This window comes from Electrona antarctica (genome assembly GCF_951216825.1).
Source record: "Electrona antarctica genome assembly, chromosome: 3".
NCBI lineage: Eukaryota > Metazoa > Chordata > Actinopteri > Myctophiformes > Myctophidae > Electrona > Electrona antarctica.
Window position 1 is genome coordinate 40,687,004 of NC_136808.1, and position 15,244 is coordinate 40,702,247.

Here is a 15,244-nt window from a genome sequence, read left to right on the forward strand (position 1 = left end):
GGTAGCAGCTGCATAGTAAACGGTCCATTCTTAGGTAAATCTATCTCCCTCACATGTAGGACCCTCAATTATTGCATAAATCGCAATTATTTGAGATGATCGTAATTCTTATTTACATAATCGTCATGATCATTACCATGTCAAAAATGCGCCTAAAAGCCAAAAAGAAATTAAAATAAAAAAAGTTATTCATATCTTCCAATGTTCAACGTCAAACACAATTAAATCATTATTTGCAATTATTTGAATGACAATTAAATGTTGTAATGGTGACAGCCATTTGAGTATAGGGCTGTGAAGGTGCGAGACCAAGAGGAGAAGTAGCCTACTATTTTATTTTTAAATGGAGTGGGTGTTCTAGTGTTTTGTCTTCACTGACAGACAGTATGAAAGCTGAGAGGGAGAGAGTGTATCCATGAGAAGTCTCTGGTATTATTTGATCCTATGCCTAGATGTGGTTTTAAACAGTTCAATATGTATCTCTGTCGGTGTGAAAACCCCATATGTCCAAAACTGTGATTCAAATTCAAAAGTAGAAGACCAACGAGCTATTTGAACTTGCAGATAACTACTTTTGATGCTTTTGTGTGACGCTGTACGGCTGTAGTATGATCAAGTAGGGCATTTATTTCAGAGAAAACACAAAAAGTTAAAATATGGAGATAAGAATAAAGTAGGGGCTGCCAGTGCCTGCCAGGGCCCACAAGGGGTTGCCTTGTTGTGGGCCCGCGGCCTAGCAAGTTTGTTTCATCAAACAAACTGAATAACACACACTGAGTGACTGATAACAAAATGTCACGAAATCTAGGGAATCTCAGGAATGTTTTGATGGAGCGTGACATGCTTCAGTGGGGATGTTGAATCGCGTGTTTTCCAACACTACTTCCAGGAGTTACAGCTTATGGCCCCTACACACTGTAGGAGTTTTAAAGTTGTCGGCGAGTCATCAGATCGTTATGTATTTCACACTGCAGGAGTCTTTTTTTTAAATCGTCTGTCATTATATCGTTGTGGCTTTCACACTAAACGATTGGTCGCCGACTAAGCATCACACACTGAGTTCACCAAGATGCGATCCAGACCCGATATAGGCTACAATACATAATTTGTTTTTTATTCCAATTCATTTTGACATCTCACGCACGTGCAGGATACCGTGATACAAGCGCGAGACCGACACAGGACGCTGGACGCATCTCTCTCTCTCTCTCTCTCTCTGCGTGCATGCCACACACACACAGGAATAGCCAGGCCACACAGGGCGAAATGTTTGTGATAGGCGATAGCCTATATAGCCTACGTGCGCTATAGCGAGACAGGACGTTAAATCTTGATTTTCATTAAATAACTCTGTCTCTCTCCGTATGTGCGCGTGGACACACACACACACACACACACACACACACACACACACACACACAGCGCACAAGGTCCAAAAGTTTGCCCTGCACTGTTGATTCCGATGAGCTTTTATCAACATTATTCAAGTGAAATGCGTTGGTTTCATAGACTATTTAACAGCAACATTGGGCTAATATAGCTTGCATGTACGACACAGGACAGGGATTTACCAAAGGAATAAAGGTTATATATATTATCATCTGATCATCTATCGATACAGTCGACACAACAGACAGACAGACAGACAGACATAGTGTCAGTGAGCACAGCTGTCCTGTGCTCTCATTGGCTGTAATACAGGACTTCTCTGGACGCAATCCCAACCCATTTCATACTGTACGATGTCCAGTCGGCGACAGAGCCAAATATCAACCCTGCTTGATATTCAGATGCAGTCGGGAAGGCGTCGGCGAGCACTTTTATCGGCGCTATATCTTCTCGCAGAGCCTTTCACACACAGTGAGCAAAACCTCGGCGATCAAAGCCCGATCTTGCGTCAGATCGGGAGTTTTGTCGGCGAGCTCCAAAAATGGTCCCCGACAGCATAATCGGAGCAAACATCGTGCAGTGTGTACGAGCCATTACAAGAGGGCTGGGCACTAATGACGAGTGGGCACTTCAATGTAAAAGTGTCTATTTTGTTGAAAATGTAAAAAATATGTATGTATATGTAAAAAATAGATATACAGTATGTTGTATATATATTATATATATTTATATTTATTTATTTTTCACATTTTATTAGACCTTAATTGTTATCTGTTCAATCACATTCGATCGACTGTGACTCAAGAGGTAGAGCAGGTCGTCCAATGATCCATGGGTCGGCGGTTCGAATCCCGGCTCTTCCTGTCTACATGTCGAAGTGTCCTTGGGCAAGACACTGAACCCCAAATTGCTCCCGATGTGCTGGTTGGTACCTTGCATGGCTTCCGCCGCAATCGGTGTATGAATGAGTGTGTGAATGGGTGAATGTAATGCACAATCTATGTAAAGCGCCTTGGATAAAGGCGCTATATAAATGCACCATTTACCATTTTACCATTTACCATGTATTGAATCATATATTAGAAGTTGAAGGATCAACATCATGCATACTTTTGACCATTAAAAATAAAAATAAGGACCTTTTTCTAAAAATAAACTGTACAAATCTGTACAAATGGACTAGACTACCCCACGCTGACCTCCACGGGGACCCCCCTTATCCGCGGACCCCCACACAGACTACCGCGGAGTTCGGCGCGGGGGTCCGCGATAGTCTGCGTGGGGGTCCGCGATAGTCTGCGTGGGGGTCCGCGCCTCCGTAGTCTGTGTGGTCTGTGCGGTAGCATCATGATGCCATCATCCATGCATCACAACCAAAACAAACTCTAGGACTAGCTTTGACGGTTGCCACATTTCGTGACTGAGAGAGAAACAAGCAACCAGGTCTATGAAAATGTTAACAGGCCAGATCAAGTCAGAAAATCCGAAAAAGTCAGAAAATAAGTTTAAAATTAGCAACTATAGTGCTGACTGTCAAACATCATTGTCCAATGTTGTTTTAGAGCAGTGGTTCTCAAACATTTTGATCTCAAGGACAACCAATATTTTAAAGAAACTTTACAGATAAACAAGTCCAAAGGTATTAATACTAATAGGCTAGTTGTATTGTTAATATCCATAATTAGGGCACCTGGTCTAATGGGCCACCTGGCCTGAGAAACGCGTTCTCAAGGACTTCTGGTCATAATTTAGGTAGCGCACACACACATATTTTAAATGCCTTTGGCAGACTTCAAATGATCCATTTTAATCAAAAATCAATCAAAAAAAATAATCTATGCCCACCACTAATATATATATATATATATATATATATATATCTTTTTTTATATATATATATCTTTTTTTCTTTTACATTTTCAACAAAATAGCCAATTTTACATTAAAGTGCCCACTCTTCATGATACTTCACATTACCTCTTTTGTTTTTTGTTTTCTTTTACAAATTAGACAATTTTACATTGAGGTGCCCACTCTTGCTGTTATTCTTCCGTGGCGTGTACCGACAAAAGATCTGCCACAGCCAAAGGTTATGGTTATTTTGGAGGTTCTTGAGATAAGATCCAAAATGGAAACACGCACATCTAAAAAAGTTGACGGGTGCTGAACAAAAAAATATCCAGAAAGAAGGTAGGATGTCCGCACACCGCTCTTAATGCTCCCAGTAGTATTTTATTATATTCATTTGAATCTAATAAAATACTACTGGGAGCATTAAGAGCGGTGTGTGGACATCCTACCTTCTTTCTATTTGGAGGTTCTTGGCATGGAAAGGTTTGGGAATTTGAACACAAGGGCATGTTAGAGTGAGAGACACTGCATCCTGGCCTTAGACTTGCTGTCCCATGGATACATTAAGGATCCACAGTCTGGCTTGCATTAATAGTATCTGAGAAGTTCTGTGATTTCCCTGGTGTCCCGTAAAATCCCTACCGTATCCTGATGCAGGGGATTTCTTTTTCCTTTTTTTAACGTATTCTTAACAGTACTCTGGAAATGATTAACAATGAGATGCTGTTAAGTGTGATATGTCTGTTACTTGGTGAAGATGTTTTTTTACACCATAAAACAAAACAAAACCCTTACATGCTTCCCTTTGGACTCTATTTCACATTGTAGGATCTGACATATTGAGCTGAAACTCAATGGGGCCATATTTTGTCGATGTATGGCACAAGGCGCAAATTGAGTTGTGGTTGTGGTCACGTCAATTTGACCAGTTACTAGTAGGTGTCAGGTGATGTATTATTTGAGCGCAAAAAATGTTAAGGCTCTGAATTAATCTTGGGAATGTTTAGGGCGTTACATTATTTTAACGGTGTGTACTCTATTCCCCTTCCCTTTAAGATAAGGTGTGACGTACGCTTATGTGTCGTTTGTTTTACGTTGTTGGAATACTCACGGCTGAAACTAAGTTGTGAACTTAAAGACGGGGTGAAATGGTTAATTTGGGCATTTTATTTAGAAGTTTCAGCCTGAAACGGCAGGCTCTGAGTTTCTGAACCAATCAGAGCATCGCATCCCTTCAGGCGATGGGACGTACGCTAGCTCTGCTACACGCACGACCACACACAACGCATGGACTTTGTTTGTTTACAAGGGAGACAGTCGGTCAGCTCTACCAGTTTACTGCTAATAATGTAGCTTATAACCCATATAATGTTTTCAGATACATATTTTAGTACGTAGTAGTTCTGTAATCAAAACCACCTGTGTTTGGACGGACACGCAGCAATGGGAATCATTTTATTCATGTGAGCCTCTAGTACACGTCATCACGCATCACGTTTTCCTTCAAAGGACGTAATTAAAATGGACTTTTGATATAAAAATACACAAAAATGGAAATTGTCCATTTGTTTTGGCATCCATTGTTAGGTATGCCCATATGATGACCACGGATATGGTCTAAAAGTGTGAAAAACATACTTTTCATTTCACTAGGTCTTTAATTGTTACCGTGCCTGCATTGGGGTCTTACATTTGTTGTTTGAGCATGTTATCCATGTGGACTGTTGTGTTCTTGTGTGCGCCTGCAGGCGCGTAGTGGCACTGGCACACACACAGCGATCAGTTACGCACAGCTTATATATGTGCAGTAGGTCGCTAGAGTCCATACATTACCGGTAAAATGATAGTGTCCCAATCAAACCCTGACAGTGCATTCAATTCAAATACAGGCTATAGGCCTATAGGCTCGGTATGGCCGCTCAACCAAACCATTGGTATTTAGATTGGAGGCATTTTCTACTGTGGAATGGTTAAAGTGTGTGACCATCTAGCAGTAAACACAACCACGATATCTTCACATATCAACGTAATAATCACTTGCTCATTTCTCAGTTATGTTCTTTTTTATGTAAACCACAAATTGAAGCACAAAACAACACTCTATGATAACTGCTGTCCATTGAGCAGAGACAGGATAAAAGTTCTCAGTCGCCATGACTGATTTGAGTCATTTGGATTCCATAGAAGCCAGCATGTCTTCTATGGAAGCATGCCGTACACCGAAAATGTGCCGATCTACAAGCTCACAGCATGTCACAGCATGTCACAAAGTTATTTATTCAATGGAAAGTACAGCGGCATGAAGCTACAAATTGACAGCCTACACATGTTGCTGTGTGACAGGCGTGGCGTGCGCCGCTACAAGGAAAAGAAAGTTGATCTCGCCGAAAGTTTTGTTTCAGTGCTCCAATGACGCAGTGAAGTGTCAATCAATCATGTTTTGGTTTCACGGTTTCCACTCTACTCTCTCCTCTCTCTCTCTCTCTGTCTCTCTCTCTCTCTGTGCACGATTCCTTCTCCTTTCCGTAAATGGAAGAACAAAAAAATAACCTCCTTGCCGGTAAGCAGTTCCCTGTGCTGCTATTGGACCCTTCTCATTTATGCAGTGTGTCTTGAGCAACACTTCCAACTAGCGGTGAGACTGGTGACTCAGCAGCAGCAATGTAGCGGAGCACGCTTGGTTGTTTGTTGCTTTTATCGCCGCCAGTGTGAATGCAGTATTACTGGGGTAATTACTGGAGTAATGTCACTGCTACACAGGGACATTGACAGACAGTTCCCGTCACACTGTACAAACGAGGGGCTGTATAATTATGTCTATAATAAGTAATATGTAATGTCCTGCGTGATTTGATTGTTCCTCTGTGAGAGGGCGAGATGGGTTCTGGTTATTAATCCTTGTGTAATGGCGAGAAGATTAGTGCAAGGTGCAACAGCTGGCAAAATAAGATGTTTTTAATTAGTTGACATGATTCACGATTATATAATTGTGTAAATTGAAATCACAAATTTTGATTACTACTGCTGCTCTCTAGTATGAACATAATACACAGACAGAGAGACAAGGACAGTAGGATCCGGGGCAGTATTATCATGAAATGGATTGGAAAGTGCATACTATACAGGGCGCTCGTGTGGAGCAGTGGTAAAGTCCCTGCCCTGGAGGTTGTGGGTTTGAATCCAACGTGGTGCATTTGTCGGGCGTCTATGCGAACACAATTGGCCTGTGTTCGGGGAGGGTAGCCGGATGGGATGGGGAGGGTGATATTGGCCCATACTCCTACAGGCTGGGCCGGCACCTGTCAGCAGGGAGTGTTGGGTGGAAGGAGTGGGACGAATAGGTATCTCCTATTCCTTGTCCCAGATGGCATTTTTGGTCAAAACAGCGTTTCTTTGACGGCACAGAGCCGGCGATGTGGAGCTCTCCAGAGCTCCGGTTTGGATTCACATTGTAAACAAGGCCTGTCCAGCTCCGTTCAGCTTCCTAGGTTATGACTACTGCTAGTGGACCGGAAATGTGGCTTTTCAAAATAAGAGCTCAAATGGAAAAAATGCTGGCGTGAATTAGATCCTAATTTTTCAATAAATGCTGGCGGATTAAGAGTTAAGGTCCTTGCAGACTGGACGCGTTTTTCGGAGAACCGGTGGAAAAATGCTGCTAAAAATTAGAAAAACGCAGCAGTGTGCAAGGACCTTTACTGTACTATTTACATTGCACTTATGAATGGATTTTTTGGTCAGAAACCTCTTATCTCCATATTGTTGTTTTGTTAATTAATGCCGTATTCGTACTTGATCATACTACAGCGTCATACAAAAGTAGCAGATCTACAAGCGCGAAACGTTGATCTACCAAGAGTAAGTGAGGTTTTCCCCCGACAGACAATATATTTTAATCATTTAGCTGACAGTCGACTCATATCCAGAGATCTCTTATCTATATGTAAACTGAGCTTTTTATTTATTTATTTAATTTAAGATTCATTTTTGGGCTTTTATGCCTTTATTGATAGGACTTTAGGCTGACAGGAAATGGGGAGTGACATGCAGCAAAGGCCGTCAGGATCGGGCCTCAAACCTACACCTCAGCCTAAATTTTAGCCTAGGTGCCCGGAACGCTATAGGTCAGCGGTCCATGCCTAGTTTTAGTTTTTTAACTAGGAGTTGAAACGTTTAGCTTTTAAGACAGCCTGCCCTTATAGCAGTACTTATTTTCAGGGGCATCTGTAGATCTCTGGAGCAGCTTGTACCATTCCCTTGTACCATTCCCATAGCTTTTACCATTCCCATAGCTTTTTTTCTGACACCGACTTTGAGGTTAAAGCCATTTTTATTCTTACCTTGAGGTTTCACTGCATCTCTCACTATAGCAAGCATAGACTGGCAAATTAGCAATTAAAGTAGAGGCAGAGCTACTACAGCTCACGGGGCACCATCTGTTTGCCAAAGGCTATCAGGGATATTTATTTTGGCCCAGTGGTTACAACGATTAAGATGATTCAACTCCTAAGCCTTTCTCCATATCACGAAGAAATTACCATCGTTTTCTCGTGTTATCTTTGCTGAGTGCAGGAGTTGCAGTCACGAGTTCAGGCTGCAGTAGGAAATGCCAATATTTGACTATGATTCAGCTGAAACTGTATGTACAAAAGGCCCTGCTTTTACAGTGAAAACATGTAACCTTTAGTTAGTTTTCCAGTGCCCTTGTCCCTTTATCTGTTTTCATAATGTCACGTGCTGTAGTACAGTTGTTGGGAAAGGGAAATTATAGCTTGAGATAACTGCCGACAAGGGAACCAAAAGGAATTTCCAAGATTACATCACCAAGAGCGGAGCTACAGTAATCTGTGTTCTTTTACATTTTGACAATGACTTGTCCGTCAGATGTTACTTTTTCTTCATTTTCAATTTCATTCATCGTTGCGAGTGTGTGTCGATCGGTCAGACTCGGACGGGGGGTGGGGGTGATGGTGCTGTCCTGTACACGTTGTGACCCTGGACTAACCCCACCCAGGCTTTGACCCCACACTCCCTGTGGAATGTGACCCTGGTGGAGGCAGTGCTCTGTGTGAGAGTTGGGAGGTCATTAGTCCACTCACTGCCTCTGCTGCTGCTGCATCAAAACAGTTTAGTGTCTTTTTCTGCATGATGTTTTGTCCTCACAAAGAATCACCATAGTTTGTTGGGTTACATGCAATGTTGCCATGTCTGCTTATTATAAGCAGACAAGAGTTAAACAACCACATTGTACAACTCATCTCTCCTTCAGTGTCGAAGAGCCACAATAAAATCACATCTATTTGGCCAAATGTATGGCACCAATTGGAGCAACAAAGGCATTAAAAAAATGAAAACCAAATAACTATAATATACCGATTCCGACCCATAATTGCGTATCGGTCAATACAGAGTACCTATCCAATTCCAGTGATCTAGGAATAAATAAGAGGAATTCCATTAATAATTGGTAAAGTGCAGCTACAATTAAGTTAGTAAAATAATAATGTAAATAATAGAGCAAGAGTAAAACATGATTGTCACTCATACTTTCAAGTTCAAAATACTGTAAATACATGTACATTCTTAATCCACTTGCAAAACAATAAAGTGATCGATTAATGATGGAAACGATCACATAAACCTTTTCACCCAGTAGCTATATGTTCCAGGGCTAAAGATGTCAGTATCAGCGCCTGAAATGTAACTAAATGTAAAAAAAATAATTACTGTGTGCAATGTGCATGAATTACAGTTCTCAGCTACCTCACCATGACTGAGCATGTTGCGCAGAGAAAATAGCAAGTCCACAACGTAACATGAACATGTGAAATGGGGCCTTCTGCATAAAGAGTACATTTACTTTGGTACCAATACTCTTTTGCTTATACATTTTGAATACTGGACTATTTCTACAATAGTGTATTGATACTAGAGCTGTCAAACGATAAAAAAATGTTAATCAGATTAATCACAGCTTAAAAATGTATTAATCATGATTAATCACCATTCGAACTATGTCCAAAATATAAGTTTTCCTGAATATTGTTGTGGGAAATGGAATGTAAAGATAAATGACAGAAGGCGGATATATACATTTAACATACGTATATAATTTATGTATATTTTATTCTTTACAAATCTAGTGTGGCAGGATGGATGTCTCTCTGTCTCTCACCCCGTTTTCGTGCTGTGATTTGAGCCTCTGTCTATGTAAATTGTGCAGCCTTTTATGGCAATTGCATTAAAATGTTTAATCTAATTCATTTTACAAATTAATTAAAGTCAGTTAATTTGACAGCCCTAATTGATACATTTCCTTTTAAGTAACAAACTTACATCACTGTTTAACCAATGCGTCTCTCTCCTGCAGGCATCTGTATTAAGTGTGGGAAGGGAGTCTACGGAGCCAGTCAAGCCTGCCAGGCCATGGGGAACCTGTATCACACAAACTGCTTCACCTGTTGCTCCTGTGGTGAGTGCCGCTTATTACATGTACGCTGCTCCTGTGGTGAGAGAATAGCCTTTTTGTTGCTAAGCTACCACACACAGCAGCTCCAGTCAGAGCACTTGTGTGCATCCATGGTGTAATTGAGTCTAATTTCTATCTACTTAAAAGCAGTGGTCTACTCTTCAATGTTTTTTCAGGCCAAGGACCCCATAGCTGACTGAGAGATGAAGTAGGACTAGGGACCTCCACTACATATTGTGTAATATTGTGTTGCAGATTAAAACGAAAAGGTTTCTTTAGAAATAGAAACCAAGGTTTTGTAAGTAAAGTGAGCGAAATACCATTTCCCTTGCGGAGCAAAAGGGCAGAAACGTCATTCATGAACTCCCACAGTACATGTAATCCAAAAATGTACTGTGGGTTTAAAAGTGATGACGTCAGACGGGGGGGTGGAAAACCTGTAGATCCACTGGTACACACACAGAAAGAGCATTTTTGGGTATGAAGGCTGGGTTCGGTTTGTCATCAAACCTCATGCACTCTGGCGAAGTTGAGAGGGCGTGTAGATCACTGACTACTTTCAGTGTCTGTCAGGTCCTTCAAACTGACTGTTGACAATGGTTCGAAGGGGTCCATGGTTAGAGCCTTCAAGACCAGGGTTAGATCCCAGGAGGGAACCAAGGATCTATTAACCCTGTGTTCTCTTCGTACGCCTTTTACGAACTGTTTAACCAGAGGGTGTTTCCATACCATCTGATTATCAAACCCCACGTGGCAGACTGAGATTGCTGCCAGGTTGTTTTTGACTGAGGAGAGACCCAGACCCCTGTCTAGGAACTCCCGGATCTCCCGACCTGCTTGAGTGAGGAGATCCGCTCGTAGAGGGAGTTGCCACGGTTGGTCGTAGAGGAGGTGAGTTATTTCCGACCTCCAGACCCCCCAGGCTGGGGCTACTAGGAGCATCGTCAGACCCTGAGTCCTCACTCTGCCCAGAGTGGGAGGAATGAGGGTCAGTGGGGGAAATGCATAGAGTAGGGTTCTGGGCCATTGATGTGACAGGGCGTCCAGTCCCAACGTCGATGGCCCCTCTATCGAGAAGAAGAGAGGACATTTCGTGTTCTCTTCTGTGGCGAATAGATCCACCTCGGGTGTCCCGTACCTGCACCAGATCTGTGTGGCTACCTGTGGATGTAGCGACCAGTCTGAGTAGCGGAGGGGTCCTCTGGACAACAGGTCTGCTCCTGTGTTCAGAATACCGGGGACATGGCATGCCGTGATGGACAGAAGTCGAGAGTCGCTCCATAGAATGAGCTCTCGAGCTAACTGATGAAGACGAGGGGACCTGAGTCCGCCTTGTTTGTTTATGTAACACATCATTGTTGTGTTGTCTGTTCTCACTAGAACATGGCAGCCTTGTATGAGTGGTTCAAAATGCCTCAGTACGAGGAAAACCGCCATCAGTTCCAGATAGTTGATGTGGGAGGAGCGTAGGCGCTCTGACCACACCCCCCTGGTTGTGGCACCCTCTATTTGATATTTAATAGCCTAAGTTGTCACTTGTCCCGACAAATCGACGATATAGCTGTAGCTCTGTTTTGGACCATTGCACGAATAAGAGTTGGCGTTACTTCAGTGGAAACTAAATGGAGAAGATACCTATACTTTAGACTCCTGTCCTGAAAATGGAACCATGAGAAGGTTGGAACTTTAACAGCCAACGTGAGTAGTACCTGCCTTTCCTCCTGAAACTGGCTGTGGTGACTGAACAGCGGGGAATCGTTACGCACAGGGCAGTGTGCAATTGTCATTGATTCTATTGATACTTATTAAGATATAGAAGCAAGGAGCCTGAATGAATGTCTACTATTCTGATAAACATTCATTATGTGCATTTTTCATTTCGGGTTGGGTGTGTAGATCATCAACTGTATATCTCCCTCTCTCTCTCTCTCTCTCTCTCTGGCTCTCTTAACACTGTTAAGTTACCGCGACTAAGACTACATTTCCTGTCAATAGTAACCAGTGTAAAATATAGTTCATTGGGAGGTAAAGGGAGACGCTTTATTGTGAAGAGCCCTTCACGGCTCCCACCGGAAAGATAGTGTTTAAACTGGGCTGCTGCTGCTTACTGGCTGGCTCGTCTGGCTGCGCGTTAAAGAGACGTATTTGCCCCGGTGTTGCTGACTGTGAACCGTTTTAGCGCTGCAGACTCTGCAGTTGCCTGGTAAAGTTGAGTTTGGATTCTTTGAACAGTCAAAACAAGACATAAAAGAGCCACAGACACTTTAAAAAGAGAGGGCAAGATAGATGGAGTAAAGGTGGCATTGGAAATGGAACCACAACAAACACAAACAGCTCCATCCATAATGAGTGGAGGTGAGTGAAGTTGCGCATGCCGGTGAAAGACAACAACAGTAATCATAATAAAGATAGACACATGCCCACGTTTACTTTACCACTTGAACTGAAAAATGAAGAGACAAGCTACTTAATCAACTTTCCCGAATCCCGAAGCTGTCCCATTCATTGTCACAGCCACAGACGGCAGGCACAACTATATGTGAGTAGCAGCCTATACACCCTGCAGTATTTCGATTACTAGCTCCGTTTGGAATGGTTACGGAACTATATTTCAATATGTAACCTGTTTTTCGATATGCAACCTGTGAGCCTACTGTATGTATATCCATTGCCTCAGGTATGCAAGTGGTACGGTCCCGTTCGGCGTTCACCGCGGGGGAGGGGGTGGGGGGGCTGGGCTGTCAATCTCGTATCAGGGCCCGTGGGACATTCCCTCCGCCAGTGCTCGTACTCATGGCCAAAGACTCGAGACTCGACTCGTACTTGTGGCTAAAGACTCCAGACTCGACTCGGACTCGAGCTCCGAGACTTGTGGGCATCTCTGATTAAATCTTTTCATAGATTTCATAGATACACTTGTTATGTTTGACAGCACTGTATAAGTGTATGTTGGATAATTTGTCAGTTTAACCACCTAAACCGCCAATACTTGGTAAACTTGACTTTCACTCTGTGCTTGGTCCGTGCTTTAAACCTGACTTTCACTCTGTACTTGGTCTGGCTTTTTTCCCCCGAGTCTGCACCAAACCTCTTTGCCTAAAATAGCCGAACTGCAAGCTTATACGGTAGATCTGGTTCGGGATGTGATACAGACAGGTCATGAACCAGATTCAAACCCAGGATGTTATATATGTGACATGTGGTACACACAAACAATCTGGTTGAATTACCGGAAGAAGGAAGGCTCATCATCTTGGATCTGTTTTCTGCACATTAATTGGCAATTGCCAAATGTGCTACATTCAAAGGGGCACACAATACATGCCGCAAATCAGCATTAGTATCATCGTCAGCCATGTCGTCTCAATGTGTGAGTGTGGCCTAGCTAGAGATTATACTGTGTTGTTCTTTAATGCTTCCTCAGGGAGAAGTCTGCTGTGTTGTTTACACACCGACAGGAACACACTAATGAGGACAGAAAGATATCAAATATTCCTACATGTTTTTTGAAGAGAATGAAATCAAATCTGTCCTTCGCTAGCTGGAGAGTGTGTGTGTGTGTGTGTGTGTGTGTGTGTGTGTGTGTGTGTGTGTGTGTGTGTGTGTGTGTGTGTGTGTGTGTGTGTGTGTGTGTGTGTGTGTGTGTGTGTGTGTGTGTGTGTGTGTGTGTGTGTGTGTGTGTGTGTGTGTGTGTGTGTGTGTGTGTGTGTGTGTGTGTGTGTGTGTGTGTGTGTGTGTGTGTGTGTGTCACCTGAATCCATCCCTTGTCTCCTGTTTCCATTAGAAACAAGAGGAAGATGTCGGCAGTGAGTTTTTTTTGCCAGTTTACCCCTATTCATGTGTGTGCCATACACGGACACCGATCCCCTTTGGCTCGGGAAGGAATGCATATAATTTACATGTAACTGAATGCCCATACTTTCCGATTTATTGTGCGCTTGAAGAATGAGGGGCAGTGTCCAGTTCCCGAGGCTGGAAAAAAATGTACCCTTGACCTGATTTCAGTTAGAACTTCTCTCTTTTGACATTCTTGATTATGTTTGGTCGGTATTATGTTCGGTCGGTTTGATCAGAAGTTAACCACTGCTTGTTTTCTGTTATTATTATTTTTAACTATATGTAATGCCCATGCATTTCAATGTACCTCTGCAATGTGGGTAATAACAAACCTATTCCTAAACATGTTGTAAGTCCAGGCTATGCAAGTACATCAGCATTACAAGCATGACAATAGTAATACATAAATAGATGTAAGTGTAAGTGTTCAGATTTTCCTCTGATCCTCAAAGATCACATACGTATGTGTGTGTGTGTGTGTGTGTGTGTGTGTGTGTGTGTGTGTGTGTGTGTGTGTGTGTGTGTGTGTGTGTGTGTGGGGGGGGGGGGGGGGGGGGGGGTACCGGACAAGAGGACAGATGGGAGCCTGAATGAAGGTTTTGTTTATCATTTGTTCTGAATCAAAACATGGGTAAAATGATTGAATTGAGGGAAATTTGTTTTCCAGTTGGTTTTGATATTTCCCACAGAGTTTCACATTTGTCACTTTGTCTCTAATGTTTGGGAATCATTAAACATCATTAAACATGGTCTCCATATGACTGTTATGATGAACATACTATGAGAACTCTTGTTAGTATTTGCTGGACAAATTACATCCACGATTATCGAGCGAGCTATAGCCTATTCGGGTCTCTCTGTTGATCTCTTCACAGGCCACCTCTCCTCTCAAGTTGGTTTATTGCTAACGTAAACTCTTTGCTGTATCATTTGACCCCTTCTGAATGGGAATGTTTTCTTTTCAGCACTGTGTTTTGGAGGCCTCTGAGAAGTTTAGTTTCGAAGTGCCTACACTTGTCATAACATAATCCAGTGATTTATCAGGAACTACGCTCTTTGTTGCCTGTTTTCTTTTTTGCCCTTGTTTTTTCTTTCTTTCTTCTTCCATCAACTCAAATCTACCAAGGAGAGTACTGTCCGAGAGTCTGGCATTCCAGAGAGAGAGAGAGAGAAAGAGAGAGAGAGTTTGCTGAGACATTGCTAGCTGGTAGCCTTGGGCTTTGTTTAACCATGCATAATTGAGCCCTCCTCTTGGCTTACTCCCATGGTTGCACCCTTTTTTCATGAAATGGCCAGGAATGCAAACTACCCCCCTCCACTTCAGTCGGCCTTCCCTGGAGGAGGACCTCAGTCAGACAGCCGCAAAGTGTACTAGACTTTTCTTATCACTGACGGGGGCAAGCCTGGCATGGGCTCTGAGCACACAGCTTCATGGACAAACACACGTTCACATTTACAGTTCACATAATATACATGTGTGCGTGCACACACATGCACAGAACAAGCACACATTCTTTGTAGCTGTGATGTAGTCTAGTGACGCGAAGCGACGTGGTTTGAGTTTGTCGATATGCTATTTTTTTTATTTGAATCCTGAAAATAACAGTGTTGGACATATGAGGTTTCCACCCGACATATTAGACGATATGTTTCAGACAAATTTGGATTGAATTCATTTAAATCGTGTCTATACTTGAC

The 15,244-nt window shown here is 42.6% G+C and overlaps 1 protein-coding gene across 1 annotated transcript in view; it reads left to right on the forward strand.

Moving 5' to 3' along the window:
* wtip (WT1 interacting protein) overlaps positions 1–15,244 on the forward strand; it is a 43,885-nt gene that overhangs the window by 7,907 nt on the left and 20,734 nt on the right. Inside the window, exon 2 of the mRNA XM_079497084.1 lies at positions 9,611–9,712. Within this exon, the coding sequence (XP_079353210.1) occupies positions 9,611–9,712 (102 nt within the window). The remainder of the gene's footprint in view (positions 1–9,610; positions 9,713–15,244) is intronic.